At 40.9% G+C, this 17,824-nt stretch overlaps 1 protein-coding gene across 6 annotated transcripts in view; it reads right to left on the reverse strand.

The window, feature by feature from the left end:
- ITPR2 (inositol 1,4,5-trisphosphate receptor type 2) overlaps nt 1–17,824 on the reverse strand; it is a 248,316-nt gene that overhangs the window by 138,422 nt on the left and 92,070 nt on the right. For all 6 annotated transcript variants that reach the window (XM_074539167.1, XM_074539170.1, XM_074539169.1 and 3 more), the window contains 5 exons: nt 10,986–11,179; nt 8,552–8,684; nt 7,565–7,622; nt 5,936–6,101; nt 3,850–4,023 (listed from right to left, as the gene is read on the reverse strand). In XM_074539167.1, coding sequence (XP_074395268.1) covers nt 3,850–4,023; nt 5,936–6,101; nt 7,565–7,622; nt 8,552–8,684; nt 10,986–11,179 — 725 coding nt within the window. The remainder of the gene's footprint in view (nt 1–3,849; nt 4,024–5,935; nt 6,102–7,564; nt 7,623–8,551; nt 8,685–10,985; nt 11,180–17,824) is intronic.

Below are 17,824 nucleotides of genomic sequence, written 5' to 3' on the forward strand. Positions count from 1 at the left end.
CAGTGTTGGGGGTTTTTCTGTCAGCTATGGTAAGTCTTTCTTAACAGGAAACAAAAATAAATTGAAATATTGGACTTCGGATGCTGACGCTATAAAGAAGAAAAAAATCTAGCAGATCTTGAGAGTGACTCACAGTATGACCACAAGGATGTAAACCACTATAACAGCATTAAAAAAAAAAAAAAAGAAGAAACAGGTGCACTTCTGAGTTTCATTGGGTTCTCAAACTTCCTACTGTTTTAGAAAAGAGAAATACACTAAAACAAATATATGCATGCCAAGCTGAATGTTTATATGTCCTGAAACCTCTCTCTGAACTTTCTTAGCTGATGGTGAAGTTCAGGAGTTCTATAAATCCCATCTGGTGCTAATTTCCAGTGAGGTAAGAACAGCTGCACCACTTGGCCATGGAAGCTGTTTATAAGAGTGTCAGCACTGCTGTTCAGTGCTGATCTATGTAACAACAGCGGATTTTATTTGGTTAGGTTTGTTAGTATGCAGGCTGCCATCTCTCTAGCTGTTTGAATCAATACTTTGGGAGATGTTTCAGGCTTTTTGCTATAATTAACCACCCTCCTCCATTCTGGGATTGTGGGTTAACCAAGATTAATTTACCTGTTAGTTTTATCAGCATTCTTCCTTCATCAAAGTAGTTTTATAATCCATGTAAACTGTATGTCTTATCTGGAAGTACTGATCAGCATTAAACTGCTGAATCTATCCTTTCTCCTTACAAAATAAACAATTGTTTATTGAACCCATAAGAATACACCAGGGATGCAGTTACCAAGAGATAATCACACCACTGGGATACCAAAGACACTCAGTTGCAGATCTGGCCTCATTATGCCCCATGATAGACATTCCCTGTCACACTTTTCCACAGGGGACAGGCAGGCATAGAGATCTCAGGGAGAAAGGTTCTCACCTGAGGACCCCACCTTAAGGAAACTGTATTTTTTGGAAGAGGCTACTCCCTCTACCCATAAAATTCCTGGAATAACACTGCATCAGTAGATCCATTCCTGCTAGCTGCCAGAGGAGACTCAGATTCCAGCATTCAGTCTGAGCAGGCTCTCTCATCCCAGCAGGACAGCAGTGCAAGGCATGTGTCAGTGTCCCCATGGCACAGCCCTGCCCTCCACAGGCTCCACCAGGGGAATGAGGGACACACACAGAGAAATCCCAGTTCACAACCTCAACCTTTAGGTGATGTTTGTTCAGACATTCCCAGAACCAGAGCAAGGTGTCACAGACCAGAAAAGAAGGGAAGTAAGGGAACACCAGGTGCTTACAAGTGCTGAGTTTAGACCACTTGAAACCCCACTGAACTTTCTCAGCAGATGGAAAAGATGAGGAACTCCATAATGCCACTGCACTCTATTCCAGCTTCACTTTAAAGTCCTTTCACTGAGCCTGTTTCTCTTCCTCTGAGCTGCATTTCTGTTGCTGCACCACCAAACATCCTCCAGGGACAAGACAGTAAAAATCACACTTTCCATGGTCTGTGGTATCTACACAGACCCAGAACACCCTTCCTAGAGAGAACCAAGTGAACAGGCTTTAGCTGATTTCCCCTTCTCAAGCAGGGCTCTTATGTGAGCTCAATTTCAGCATCTTCCTAACCCTATTGGTGTCTCATTTATGTCTGGCATAACTCCAAGTACTCTTTCCAACTCTGATCTCCAGTCCCTATCCACAAAGTCCTGCATGGATGTAAGATTTGCCATTTTTCATGTGGAGAACTCTGGATACTTTTATAAGAGCAAGGTCTTTTTTCTACTAATCCTATTTCTGAAGCCATATGCCTTTAAAAAATAAGAAAAAAAGGCTCACAGGTTATGACAGTAAGGTGAAAAGCAATTACCTAGGAAGAATCAGGCAAAAAAATAATTTTGATGCTTTTACTCTTATGTACACCTTTCAACAGGCTTCATGTGACAACAGAAACTGGGTTTAACAGAAGAGTGCTCTGGAATGTGATTTAAATCCTTGTGCACACTTTAATGTTGCTTGGGAAAAATTCAACACAGGCAAATGAGGCATATTCCCTAAAGACCCAGAGGCTCATCCAGCTCTGAATACCCAGTATCCATTCCAAGGAAGCAGGGATCTCACGGGATTTTTGTCTGCTTAAAGCTAGCCACCTGCTTCACACATTGCAGATTATGCCCAACATCACACCTCCTACACCTGATTTAAGACCTCAAAGAGAGTACTGACTACCTGATGCTACTTTTTTGCCAGGTAAAAACACCTCTTCACTGTTAAAGAAGAATTTAGCAGGGGGAAAAGAAAGATGCATAAGATTCTAAGCTATTGTAACCTGGCACAGCTCTCAGGGAATTACCAGCAGATGATCTAACCAGCAGATTACATATTACTGCTCTGATACAATAATCTCTTTGATCTGCCAGAGATAATATTGTGCATCTACTGAAGCACTGCTAATCCATACAGGTGCCTCATGGGAAAAAACCATTCAAAAAATCCCATTGAGAGGTGCCTCTGTTTCAAACACATTGTTTTGCCCCCTTTTCCTGGAGTTTCCTTGCTATCAAGGCTACCCATAGGAATAAAATTCAATTTAAAAATGTAGTATAGCTAAAAAACTTTGTAATCCTGACACAATTCTATTTTCTGTTTCCCCATTACCTTTTCAATACATTAAATACATAAAGGAACATTTAATTTCCTATTAGAGCTGTACTTAAGGAAAGAAAAAAGGAAATACCACATAAGCTTCAACTCCAGATTCCTCCCTAATTCTGACATCACTGAAGATATGGTATCAGCTAAGATACATCAGAGAAAGGGTAGGACCTACACTGTTGCAAGAATTTGGGATTCTTCATTGAAGTGTTGGATTTGCCCCTGCATAAAGCCACCAAAAATCTGCTTCTCCATCTAAAAGGCCACGTGTGTGTCACAGATATTTGCCAACATCTTCTCTCTTCTCCATGGCTCCAGCTTTTTTTCCTAATGTGGCCTCCACAATGCTGTATAACCTCTACTTGGCTTTCTACTTCCCTGGGAGCTTCCTCACCCATCTTTCTTGGCAGCAGGAAAGAGAACAAGGAAAATGCTGTGTCAGAAATCACAGCTCTTCATCTCTCCCCACCTTCTCTGATGAAAAGGGAAAAGCGGGAATGAATATTGGTGGAAAAGCCTGCTCTATCTACTCTTATGGCACAAACCTCCATCACAGCAACATTTTGTGTTTTCTTAAAAGCTCATGCCAGAGATAAATGATTAAATGGTGACCTCAGTTTGCACTGAAAAGCAAAATTTAAAAAATATCAACAATGAAATCTTTTAGAAAAGAGATCTTCACAGTCCTAGATTCAAGTTCTACATCCAATCAGAGTATACCCTGAGAAAAGGATATGGCAAGGGCCAAAGGGCCATTAGTTCACCTACAAAATCTCAACATTCTCGTGTGGTGAAGTGTGGAATTACTTGTAATGTTTGCAAACATGGGTTTGACTGTGCTCCTTTCCCTTGGTTGCAGGACACTGTCTACTCCTCTTTTCTTCCAGCAAGTCCACCCAACTGCCAGCACACAATTCCCAGATTATTTTCAGGGTGCTGCTGCACACTGTGGCTTGCACCCAGAAAGGAAGGCAGCTCTGTGACCTAAGAATGCAGTTCCTGAAAGCATCAGGAGAGAATATTGAATACATTGATAAAAGAAGTGTTATTTCCTTTTCTGTCAGTTCCTAAAGCTCAGCCAGAAGACTTCACATTCTCACTTTGCCACTTTACTTAACCAGACCATGATTTTGCAGTTGTTCATGAAACTACCTATCAGTATTGAAAAACTTCTGACAGCAAAGGCTTTAAACCCACCTCCATTGGCTCTTCTCCCCCCTTGGTTTGACTGTCGCCCACCTCTCCACTCTCATAATTGCTGCTCTTCTCAACCCACAATTCAGATTTTTCTACAGTTAGACGGAGCTGGTCAAGATCAGCCTTGATTTGCTTGTAGTTATCCACATCTTGATTGGACACCAGCAACTGAACCTGGAAATGGAGAAAATTGTGAAGCTCTTACAGCAGCAGCACCAGCACTTATGGCTGGGTAATTTGCTTGACAGTTCCCATTCTAAGCCTCTTTCCAGGTGCCTTGTGCAACCTTCCCTGTGCAATTCAAACATGGCACATGCAGGCTTTTAGCCTCCATTTATCAAAAACCTTTAGCAGAGCCAGAGGCTGTAGTTGCTAAAAACAGGATAGTTAAAACACTCACAACATCCTCTCACCTTCTTGAATACAAATGCAAAACATTTCCAGTACAGGCAGATTTACATGCTCTTGGGTTCTGTGCAGAGTGAGCTCTGATGCACTCATCATGATCCTCATGGCATTATAAAATACAGTTACACACTATTAAAGCAATAGTTAGAAATACCTACTGTATTTTAGGACTGTACTTCAGAAGGAAAAAAAAAAAAGGATGGTATGAGAAGGGATTAGGGCATCCAAAGAAAAGTCAGAATGGCCAGCAATTTTAATGATCTCCTACACCACCATAACCAAATATCGAAAAATAACAGACTTTCACACTGTTAGGCCAGCTTAGAAAAACGTCTCTGAATATAGCTGACAAACTGACTTTCAGGTTCATGGAATTTCTCACCATCTGAGTGGTTGCCACTTATTAAGATTAATCTCATTTTTCCTTTTCCTGTACTGCTCAAATTATCTGGGTTTTTCACTGTTATGTGTAGTTTTTGATTTAGTATGACCTATGCATTTTCTTTCTTTGTAATGTTCTCTGTTCTCCCAAGATTATTAATGAAGATAATATGCCAAAAAACTATCAGCAATCTTTACAGCAAATTAATAAAGACACTTAAGAAATCAAACTCATGTAAAAGATTAGGGTCACTGACAACACTGATGTTGTTTTTAAAACCACATTACATCCAGGCAAATATTCACTATTTTGTAAAAAAAGTTTTTGTCATAATAATCTCTCTTGGCTTGGCAAAACCTTGCTATTTTACAGAATTTATGAATGCTGCTCAATTGCAGGCATTCTTATTCCACGTGCTCGACAGTCTTTTTTGTTTATTTCTCCATTAGCCTTTTCCATCCTTCACAAAAACACATTAAGCAACTCAGTCCTTGCTTACCTGGGAATAACAGCTATTTATGCAACTAACCAGCACAGCCTAGCTTTAAATACCTGGTGGGAGGCCATTATGCTGCACAACAAAAACATTAAACAAAAGCTTTTCGGGTCTTAATCATTCATCTGTTTGCACAGGAGAGGAACCTCCCTACCTTACATAACCATGAGACAACACGCTCCCCAGCTCCTGCAATAAGCATCAGATGTTCTTATCAACATATGTTATAAAGGGTTATGTAACAGAGGCATCTCTGTCCTGCAGCCCCATGACATCAGATCTCCCTGTCCTAATCCACGGACACATGGAGCCTGCACATGCACTGCTACCAGAGGGACAGAATAAAAGCTGAAAACAGGCTTGGCTCTGTCCCTGCCTCCCTGCTACTTGGGCATGGCTGCATCAGGCAGGGGAGCCCCGTGCAGAGACACCTGAATTGGAATTAGAAGCACCAGGTGAATAACAAAACAACAATGCCCAAATTAAGTGTCCCTGAAGACAAAGAAGTCTCGCTGCTGGCACGGGGACACTGCCTGCCAAACATGAGGCATTGGCTCTGTCCCTGAGGGATCCCTGTGAGAGGCTCACCACGGACCTACACTCTCCCCAGTGGATGCAGTGCCAGAAATAACAATGTCTGGGGGGCACAGAACTATAACATACACCAGCACATATGGCCAAAGAAGTCTGCTGATACTTGACCTCTGAGGAAATAACACTGTCGTGCAACAAACAGCAATTTAAGTAGCAGAACAGCCTTTGGGAAGGCTTCCCTGGGCTAACACTCAGCCCATCCACACCTGTTTGAATGCTTGCAGAACTTCTGCTCTCTGGCTGAAGTGCTTGAAGAGCAGGTGCAGAGCCCCGGAGAGCAACGGGGGGTAGTCGTGCATGATCAGGTGAATGAGGACCCGTAAAAAAGTTCTGCCCCCCTCATCATCAAGCTGAACTGCATTCTTCTCCTTTCTACAACAGAAATGGGGAAAAAGGACCAAATAAAGTAAAGTAAATAAGAAAAAATAAAAGCTTTTGAGATAAATATACCTCTATACACAATCTTCACTCGACAGAGCTCTTTAAATCAAATTAAATATGCTGCAGGAAGGAAATTAGAAATATGACTTGAACATATTTTACAAGGTCTTCTCTCCTACAGTTATTGCAGCAATCTTATAGCATAATGGACACCATGGAGCAGAAGTATCTATGAAAAGTGTCAAACATTGTGATTAAAATCTATATTGTAAAAGCATTCATTTATGTCATGGATAAGTTGAGCCAGGTTCATACCCATTCCAAATTAAATGAAGTAAACTGCATTTACTCAGAGATTAATTTGACCCTTTCCTTTTCACTCCTTCCCTTTTCAGCTGCTATTAAAATTTCATTTAAGAAAAAATAAGATCAAAAATAGCAAGAATTGCCAAAAGCATCATATTTCTGGAATCATATTCGTAATGTGGAACGGCAGAAAGCAGATTTACACTTAACATATCAAAGCAGAAATAATGTTTCCAAGAAACCATTCGGTCTCTCTGTTCATTTTAAAGACGCAGATGCTAAGGGCTGTGTGTTGTTTTACATTATGGGAGTTCAGGAGAGGCCCGGAGGCATTGCTTGTGCTAGTAAAGATTGAGAATGCATAAGGGACTGAGAGAGGAAAGATCACAGTGCCCACATTGCAGATCCTTCTCCTTAGCTCCAAGAAAACCTTTAAAGTCTACGGCCTTGTCTAAATGGAATTAATTTTTACTGGTATAATTATAATTATATCTGTAAAATTAAACCAATATAGTGATAATGGTAATAACTCTCCAGTGTGACTGTTTTCCATGGATTACTTCTTTCTGTTCAAAACTCTGCAAGCATAAATTGTGATCTACAGGCCTCTGGTGGACCAGGAGATCATGGCAAGTGGTCCACTCCTGATCTGAGGAGGCACAGGAGAGATTACTGTTGGCACAATGTCCCCAAGGACTTTGAACACCAAGTGCAATGAGAACAGGTCATGCAATCTAGGAGAATTCCTAAGGGCCAACAGCAAGCTGCTGATCCAGGAAATTTGGGGCTGTAGCCATAAGACACACCAGAAAAAGAGTGTCTTTTCAGCACCCACGTGAGGCATTAAAGGATGCACCTGTACACCATTCCCCTGCTGCCTTTGGAAACACAACAAAAACTTTCTACCAACTCTCTTACAACTAAGAGGGTGCTCATAGCCAATCCCACAGCCATCCAGGCCAGCTGGGCTGTTTCCTTGATTGAAATCCAGGTCTTTCCTGGCACATTTCTGTTCATGTATGGCTTATGCAATTAACAAGCAGGCAAGGGAAGAGAAAGCACAGAATACACAGAGATTGGCCATGAGAAATACTGACATGAACAAAAAGATATATAAATATATATAGAGGTAAAACTTCAGAATATACCTGCCAGCAAACATGGTTTCTGCCTGAGCTGCAATTTCATCTATGTCAGGAACAATTGCTGGGAAAAAAATCAGAAGAAAAAATTGAAGAAAAAAAAAGAAAGAAAAGAAAAAAATAAAGAAAGCCAATGATCATCATTTAATCTGCACAGCAAAATGGAATTCTGTTCCTCTTTAAAGCAGATGGTATCAAGTAAAGGTCTAACTAGTCATTCCCCAATTACGCTAAATTTGCTTTCTGCAAGAGTAGCAGAGAACAAACAAGGGTATGGGGCAGAGGTAAATTGTGTATTACTGTTCCTGAGGAAGAGGAATTGTTGTGATGAACCAAAGCCACAGGGTGCTAGGAGCTGTACTAGCCACCAGCAGTGACCCACAAATGATGGTGACAGTCAAACTTCTACATTTTTTCTTACATTTTCTTCTTTTTCCTAGAGCCAACCCCAGCAAAGCATATACATGAACTTTAAAATATTTACCATAAACCCAGTTATTTGCCACACCATCATTTTGCTTTAGAATGGCTTTAATATAACTATTACTTAAGACTTCAGCACCCCTGTATTATACATATGCCCACTTCCAACTAGACCAATTCTCCCCTACTTGCAGGTATTCACACAAACCTTCAGAGCACTTGTGTGTGCATGGGAAGGCTCCCTGGAAAGCCAAATGATTCCTGTACCATGTTCACCTCTCTTAAACCTGTCCTCATCCATCCCCAAACACTATCCACTTACCACCATGCAGTATTTTGGGAAGAGCAGAGATAAAAGAACAAAATTTCACAGTAGGGAAAAAGGAATCACTTTTGTTGGAGGAGGAGGACAGATCAGTAAAAAAAAAATTGTGGAATTCCTTAATTTTTTTTACTTTTTGCAAGTTTTTCAACTTGCAGTAGCATGTGTCTTTCTGCTGCAGTTGAGCTCGGTGTTTGCAGCTGCCCACCCAGAATTACTTTGCATTGAAAGAAAATAGCAAGGTTTACCTGAGGCAGTCCCTGGTGTGTCAGGTGGGGATGATGTAGAGCAGTCAACATTTTCAGTGTTTTCCCCAAACTCTCTCTTATAGATAGACAGCATGTAGGATATTCTGTAGTCCAGTCTAACACTGAGAATAAACTACAAAAAAAAAAAACAAAAAAAGTGAAGCAAATTAATTTAAGTTTACTATGAAAAACCAATCCAATATATTCACTAGTTTTCTGTGATTCCTTTCTTTCCCCTGCCCATCCTGAGACATGTTGAACTCTGCCCTATGGATTGCCTGAGTACCACTGGGTGTGTGCAGGGGCTCCAACACACTGCCTTGTCCTCACTGCCTGCGAGCCAGACCAGAACCTCCAAACCCACACTGACATCAATTATTTCATATTTCAGCTGGACTTCCAATGCCCACAGACTGGAACAGAGAGCAAGCACAACAGGCTCAAGGCTCACCCTCTCAGATACCTGAAAAATACCCTTTTGTTCCTCAGCTGTGAAACTGGAAACTCATGCAGGAAAAATCCTAATTCAGACCTGGAAGTGCGGTTTTTAGATTGGAATAGTAAGGAAAATAACTAGGCTGGAAGCATTACTATCAAATTAAGGGCTTATGCACATGGATGCTTCTTACCCACAGGAAATGCAAGCATGTAATCAAACACCTTTAAGATTATTTAACATATTTTCCAATCAGTGGGGATGAAAGACATATGCTGAGTTTCCAAGGCTGAAGTGACAGGTGATTTGAAAGGTGAGTTAGCAAATGGTGGCAAACTGATTCTTTGATCTACAGCTAAAGCAAATATTCTTCCCAGAGCCACTGTAATAGGATTTCTCTATTTTGGTTCCATTATTAAGTTGCCTCAGAATTGTACAGGCAAGATTTTTAAAAATAAAAATTTCCCAAGTCCATGCATAGTCAACTAAGTCTATCAGACCATCTGCTTAATTCTGTCTGAGGGCAGAATAGAAATCATAAGTTAAACAGTCTTTACTTAAAGCAACAGGAAGATATGTTGAGAATTAAATTACTATAAACTGAAATATTTCTGAGAATAGAATAGCTTTAATCATCATTGTACTTGCTTTGCATGTTAGTACAATAAATCTAAAATATTCTTACTTGCCATTGAGGCTAATAACACAGTAATGAAAGGTAACATGATTGAAATTAATCCCTCCTCATTGCATTTTAAATGAAACTGAATTATTTTGTATTTCTTGTGGGCTATGATCATATATATGCACATTTACTGGGATTCACCCAGCATATGACAACTCACTTATCTGAAGCAATTTGACTATGTGACCTAATCCTTTACTACCAAACCACAGATTAAGTAAGAAATTAGGATTAAGTACTCTTCAATCCTGAGTGGTCTTGCAATGAATGTGCTGTCAAAAAGGAAAGGATGAGACAACACGTGATTTCCTCAGGGAATGCACAGGACAAGGTCCTAGAATCGTTCTACTGGTTTATCAACCAGTAAAGCAGGACAGCATGGAGAGAAACTCAGTCATACAAACAAGGAAAATGGAAAGCAATACACATCATTTGTGTTATTTAGGTCATATAATTTTGTAACACTCTGTCTTTCACTGTAAATTTTAAAGTAAAGGAGGCTTAGAATCAAAGAATGCAGTATTGAGTATATTCTAACAATTGATAGCCTTTCAGATGACAAGTAATTAGAGTCATCTAAATAATTTATGAGCAGTCAGAACAAATGGAATCCTTCAAAAGTGACATTGATACCAACAAATCCAGAGAATTTATAGAAAACACTGAAACATTCCTTCAGGGCCCAAGCACTGCAGAAAGCAGGATTCAGTACACAGAGCAAGCGTGTGCCACTTCACTTATTAACAGACCAAGTGAAAACTGCATCTCAGGAGGCAGGCTGGTGTCACCCAGATTGTCACATCAGCTGGGAGAAAATCACAGCAGCCCACAGACTGTTCTCAGCCCAACAGCAGAAAACTGAAATGCATTAATTGCACCAAAAGTGTGCAGCCTCCCCCAACTTCAGCGGGGCCAGGGCCAATTCTGCCCTTTATCCAACTACTGCAACAGAAGGGTCACATGCTTAAATCAAGCAACCACCCCAGTGTTAAGTGTGTGAAAGAAACTGGAAACAGACACACTGTGTTCAGGAAACATTAGTGAGGCAGATTGGAGGACAAGTTGTCTTTGCACAGTTACAGTGAGAAAGTTTCTGCAGCATCCTGTTCCTTCAAAAGTGAAGCTGGTACAACAGGGTGAGGACCACAACTCTGCAATTGTTCCCACAGAGGACTATCCTTCCTCATGTCAAGGAGGTATTTCCACAATGAGCAGCCCAGTGAATAGTAAGAATGTGGGAAACAGAACTGGCCACTGTGTGAGTAAAGAACTGTGAAATGACTGCTGTGCAATATACCATCCCTTGTTATTACCTGCAAAATCTCAATGATTTTCAATTTGGTGTCCATTACAATCACATCTTCATTGTCTGCAGTGCTGGCTTGCTTGCTTGGGTGAATGCTTGGCTGTATGTCAGGAGTACTGAGGGGAAACACAGACCCTCTGCTCAGCACCATTTGGGTCATCATCTCTCCTACCCCATGGATGGTCCTCATGACGTTGTTCCCTGTGCATTAAACAAAAACAGACACATTTCCAAGGACTAAAGCACATTTACAATGCTATATATCACACATACCCCCATGCTGTCAAACCCCTTTCCAGTCTCAAAAGGCATTTTGAAAAAGAAGCCCTCAGCTCCTGAGCTTATTCAAATTACACAAGTAGGCAAAAATTTTCTACGCTGATTTTCCAAGATATCATTTCTTACAGGTCAACAGATGGTAAATATGGCAAAATATTTCCAGAGTTCTGTTAACATGTTCTGTTAACAGAGTTCTGTTAAATTATAAAAAGTAGAACTAAAGAAATCTCACCCATTCCTTCACCTGAAGGTGTATTATCCACATCCAAAACAATTTCTTAAAGAGGTTTAACTTGGTTTTAAGAATATTTGCAAACTGAGTGTTGCATATCCAGTATTATAGAAAATCCCTAGGCAAGCAATTCCAATACCTGACTATGCTTATCATTAGAAAACTTTTATTGGTATTTTATTAATACCATCTATTGCTGCAATTTGGAGACATATGGGAAAGTTTTAGATGTCACATTGAAGGAGAGTAAAGAGATGAGGCTGTGCCACTCTGATCAATCTCTTTGTGTGGTTCAAATGACAGGGCACAACCCAAACCAAACTGATACAACCAGCCAACCATCCCTCTTCAAAAAAAAAAGTCTCAGGAGAATGCCAGGCTTGAAGGCTGTCCTGAAGGTTAAGCTGGTATCTGTAATCATAGTGCCTTTTGTAAGTTATTCATGAGGGAAAAAAATATTTTACGTTTATGTGGTAAAACCTTTATCCAGGTTGCAATGGTACACTGCAAAATCTACGAAGAAATATCATCTGTTCCCACAGGTTATACTGGTCTTTATAGTGAATTTTGATGGGAAAAGCATCTCAGTGAATCAGTGGCTTCCTTGCAAAGGCGGGACAAGAGAAAGTGTGAGAATATCGTGCTACCTACCTACATGAATCAGTTTCTTTTCTTGCAAAACATAGGTAGGAAGGAATAGAGGAAAGAAAAGGAATGACAGCAACTCCTCACAGGAAGAATGCCAGGACGCAGGCTACACTAAAGAAAAGACTGAAGGAAATGTAGCTTTGCTGAGAGAAGCCTGAATAGTTCTTCTCTGTCCTTTAGTACACTTTAATCACCATGCCACGGCCAAGCTTTACTCACACTGAAGAAACCCTCTTCCCAGATAGCCTGCTGTAAAAGTCAAGGCTGGATTTTATTTTGTTGGCAAAATCCTCCTCTTATTCCCTTCTTTCTTCAATCCATATACAACTACAATGTGTATGGAAAGAGAATTACTTTAGCCCTGACTTTAAAAGGGAAAACACAAAGAAGGTGCTTTTTCAAAGTGAATGAGGCAGATTTGTGTCAGGTTTGAGGTCCCATTCAGCATCTTGTTTGGTGTGCAATCACTCTGAATCAGTCTTTTAAAAATAATACTTCAAGTCTCTACAAAAGAGGCAGGGGAAATGTACTTCTAATTTTGCATGGTGTTAGGGGAAAAAACCTAGAAGTCAAACTACAGGCTGGATCCTCACATTAGGCAGGCACAGAAAGTTCTAACTGCTTACACAGACATAAAGCAAATAAATCCATTACAAATAGTCTCCATGACATAAAATGAAAATGGTGTGTTTTCCTTTCAAATCAAATAAAACAGTGTGGGAATAACATGGGATGGATATCTCTCTCCCACTCCCCAACTCCTTTCTCCCAATGTGCTGAACAAGTATTTGTATTGACCACCACCCAGTGCACCTGTGCTAAGCCACAGTGCTACATGAAGGACCTTCAACCATAAAGTACCTTCACTTAAACCAACATTTTGTGTCTTCTTCATCTTCAAACCATTAAATAAATGAAATCCATTTCATTCTGTCCTTAATGTTGACAGATAGGCCCACAACAAGACCTGTAGCTTAGGCAGCTGCATCATGGCCTGCAACACCCCTGGCGTACACCTTAATTAAGGAATTATCATCTCTCAAAACTGAGATTGGGAATTCCAATCAAATTTTGATTTTAATTGATTCAAAATCCCTTTTGGTCAGTTGGACAGAGGGAAATATAAACAAGAGGGCATTTGGAAAGCTCAGGAATTCTTTAAAAACAAACTTCAGTCAATGGGGTTAATGATAAGGAAACCACTCCGGTCTAAGACAAGTCCAGAAGATATTCTTCTCAAAAACAAGACACAAATGCATTTTGTCAAAAATAAGGAAGAAAAATTCCACTTCATCTTAAAAAGTTCCTGCTCACACTTCAAGACTGAAAACTACTAGGTGTAAAGCTAATGAAAAAGTTAGTGTCTTTTGGACATCAGATAACATCTTGGGTGGACCTCAGCTTCTGGAGAAAGAAAGCTAGGATTTTGCCCAGACCATATCTTGCTTATTTCTCAGCTATTACTGGGGTGCTGCACAGGCATGGCAGCGAATGGGATTCAACTCCTTTAGTGAAAAAGGATTTAGTCACTGTCTCTGCATTTCAAGGCAACCTCCATAAATGAGCAGATCACTTTTTCCACCTCTAGGAAGGACAGTGAGAAGACTGCAATAGCAAAGACTCTGAGGCACTCAGCTAATGTGATACCGGAGCCCAGAAAAGCATCTAGGAAATAAAAACAAATGAGGTGACTGCTGTCCTTTCCTGTTACCCACAGAACACCAGTGCTCAAAGGTGGCACAAACCAGTGAGAGGCAGCTATGAAGCTGCTTCCCAATGGCATCAGTAACAGGGATAAACCCTCTGTCCACAGCATTCCTTCACTATTGACCTTAATGCAAGTGATCTCAAAAGACAGAGGTGGGAAAGTGAAGGAGGATTAAGGTGGTATTTATTATCCCTGCCATTTCAAACAGCATTTCATTAATGCATAGGAAAGGATTTTAGTAAGAGAAAAGTCTACTTAATCCAGTTCAGTATTTACAACTGAAATGGGTAGTGATTCAATACTGCATTATTTCTGTCAATAACAGCAGGGAGACAAGGTGTCATCTTGGAAAACTTTTTAACCAACTGCCTGATGCTGACTATAATTTTCAGTTAATTCAGAGCAGGTTGAAAATGCTGCTGCAACTGGAGCACTTCAGCATTTCTTTTCAGGAAAGGTATCATAACAGCTATGTTTTGCAGGGTGCTGATGAAATGCAACCCTCTCCAAGGAGCAGACAGCAGTCAAGCAGCACATTCATGGATGGCAGTGAAGCAGCTGATGTGTCTCAACTGAGAGGAGCTGCTCTCCTTTGTGAAAGAAGCCAGGGAGATTTCCCATGTACATAAGGAGTGGGGAGCAGCTTCTCTTCCAAAAGATCCCCCAGTAATCATCACTGGTGATACTCAGTGTTGCCTGGGCCATGTTAAGCATGGATTAAATCTGTCAGTCACAAGCCCGAGGGGCCAGCAGCAGTTTGCTTGAAGGTGGTTATCCCAGCAGGGAAGGGTGTGCTTCCCTGAGGTAAGGCATGCAGGAAGGTTACTGCAGCTTAAAAAGGGACTGGCTCTCTATCAGCTAAGCCTGCAACAATGCAAGACAAAATACATTGGCTCAATAAAAGAGATTTAAGTTCTTAGTACATGTGCACACAATGACTAAAATAAGGGAGCTCTGATCTTAGTCACATCTCCAAAGTGCTTCCTGAATACCAATGACCAAGGAAAAATTAACTTACTGCCTCAGCTAGTTAACTGAGATAAATCAGGAGAGGGAGCAAGTAGATGGGAACCCTGATTACTCTTATGTGCACTTTGCTAGAGATAAGTGAAGAGAAGCTGAGCTGTGCCTCCATATGGTACTGCCACCCTTAACCTGCTGACCTCATCTCTGGCTGTTTTCTTTGGGGTCAAGGTACTAACATTTATATATGGCTGTGAAGCGTGGCAGGGAGAGAACAGTCCTTGCAATGCTGTGAGGTGCTAATGTGTGCAACCAACCACTTCTCTCAGCAGCAAACTGCGGCACAAGCGCTCAGAGCCGTGACTGACCAACAGAGGAAAAGAACACAAGAAAATCTCTTTGAATCTTTTTCCAATTTTCCCTTCTTCTCTGCTCCCCCCTCTGCCAAACAAGTCAGATGCCAAAAGCCTTCCATAAGCAGTGGACCCATTAGAAATGTCTCCTATTTAATGTACAGTCTCAGCAAGATTAGTCGATGGAAGAGTGAATTCACTATGCACAAGTGGTAATTTAAAGGAGCTACAGATTGACTGACACTGAAGGAAGAGGAAAGAAGAGAATGCTTGTCATGTTTTGAATAGACAACTGTGCATCTCCTTTTCATTACTTTTTATTACAGTGATCACAACTTCCTAATGAGTATCAGTTTCTGTCACAAAACTGTAGCACATAATCTCATACAATTTGGCACGATTGACAACACAGCGGCCTCTCTGAGAAGAAAGGCTTTTCAGAGGAGTCAATTATGGGAAAAAAATAACAACCACCCAAGTAATCGAAACAGTGGATAATTTGACACTTCATTTTCTACATAAACATATTTTCTTGATAAGTCATTTACTGGTTGCAAAAATTCTAAAAGCAGAATATAAAAGTGAACAACAATCTGCTATGCAATACTATATGGATGATAAGTGACAAAATACCATATTCAGTAAGAAAAACAACTGCTGAAGGCAGCTGGCAATTCGTGCCTTTTCTTCCAATTATTCCCAGCCCATTGCTATGGAGCATCCTCAGTTTGCTCTCCAGGATCCACAGAATTTTGGATATTTCACATACAGTGCAGAGAGCTGTGCAGAACCTGAGGGTGAGCAGTCAGTGGAAGCCTCAAAGGCTGGCAGATCCCTTTAGAGCCAGAGTCCTCTGAGTCCCCAGAGTCCTCTGCTCCACAGAAATCTCCAAGATGCCAGGGAGCCAACATGCAGCCTTGTTTATTTAAAAATTACCTATAGGCACCTGATCTGGTCCCTAGCTGCCATGGGGGGAAGGAGCCTGCTCTTACTATCATGGCTGTTCAGTCTTCCTCAGAAGAAAGAAAAATGAAATGTGGATTCCTAGGACTCAGTTTTGAAAACTGCTCAGCTATTTTTAGCTTGAACAATTTCCCACAGTGCTCATCTCCCTACACAGAAATTTTTAAAGTTCCCATTTTTTCAAAAGGATTTTAACACCCAGAAGCTTTCATTAGGGATGGGACCAGTTGGATGCTCAATGCTCCTGGAAACTAAGTACCTAAAAGGGAGCTGCCACATGGAATCATAGACTGGTTTGGGTTGGAAGGGACCTTAAAGACCACCCAGTTCCAACTCTTTGCCATGGGCAGGGACACCTGCCACCAGGTTTCTCAGAGCCCCATCCAGCTTTGCCTTGGAAAATTCCAGGGATCCATGGGCAGCAGCCACAGTTTCTCTGGGCAACCTGTGCCAGGGCCTCATCACTCTCACAGGGAACAATTTCTTCCTAATATCCCATCTAAAATTCCTCTCTATCAGTGTGAAGCCATTCTCCTTGTCCTGTCTCTTCATGCCCTTGGAGTAAATAGTCTCTCTCCATCTTCCTTGTAGGTTCCCTTCAGGTACTGAAAGGTCTGATCAGATCTTCATTTAGAGATCTGTTAAAGACCAGAAAAGACAAATGCATCCACTAGCCCAACAACCTCCATTAACCTGTCCATAAAAATCAAATATATTATTCAATCTTGCTTACAGAAAAAAGAGGAGGGAGGAAGAAGAAATCAAAGGCTTTACAAAAATATGACAATTCTCACGTCATCTATGCAGCTATTAAGTTAGAGCAACAACTCTCTGATGTCATCAAACCCAAGCATGCTTTTGATTAGGACACTGATACTTCAGCCAAAACCAGCACACAGGACGTTGTCTCAACCCATGTGGCAGTGCAGGTGCGTTCAACCAGGTTTTGAGACAGTAGTCACAACAGCAAAACTCCAAATATCCTTGGCTTTGGGGATTTCAGTGAGATTTACACTATTGCTCCACCAAAAGCTTCCCAGAGAAAGCTTTGGTGCCATATTAAAGCACACAACACCCCCAGTCCTCGGGGATCCTCCATGAGGCAACCACGTGTGCAGCAATGTCTAAATACCAAGGGCAAGATTAAGAATCCAATGGCAGCTTTAGCTCTACATTTCTTTGCTGATTTGGCTACATTGCTTCATGCAGTTTAACTTTTCTGCATGAAAAGTTACAGCCATTTTAAGGACATATAATAACAACACTTCACTACCTAAAGGAACACATTTTATTTCAAACTCTTTAGAGCTGTATATTATTTGCCAGAAGCATTAAAGCCTTACAGCTCTACTTGTGAAAGAGGTATTAATTTTTACAGGTTTTCTACAGAATTTGTTCATAAAGACTTCAGAACCTACCATAAACAGGCCAAGAATCACACTTTATGTCTTCATTAAACCATTTTTCATTGCTCAATAACTAGCTGACCTCAGGTAAGGCTTACAGAAAACCTAATGCCTGGCATTAAGGACACATGGTGAAGCATCACTTCCATATTTTGTAGTCCTCACAAGTAATGAGGCAAAACAAAGGAAAAAACTTACAATGTGCCATGGATGTACATTTGCTCCCCAGCCCCTGAGTGAATCTGGCCACTCCAGCCTCCATCACAACACAGCCACAAACCTTCCCTTTTTTAT

Source organism: Zonotrichia albicollis, chromosome 4 (assembly GCF_047830755.1).
Source record: "Zonotrichia albicollis isolate bZonAlb1 chromosome 4, bZonAlb1.hap1, whole genome shotgun sequence".
Lineage (NCBI taxonomy): Eukaryota > Metazoa > Chordata > Aves > Passeriformes > Passerellidae > Zonotrichia > Zonotrichia albicollis.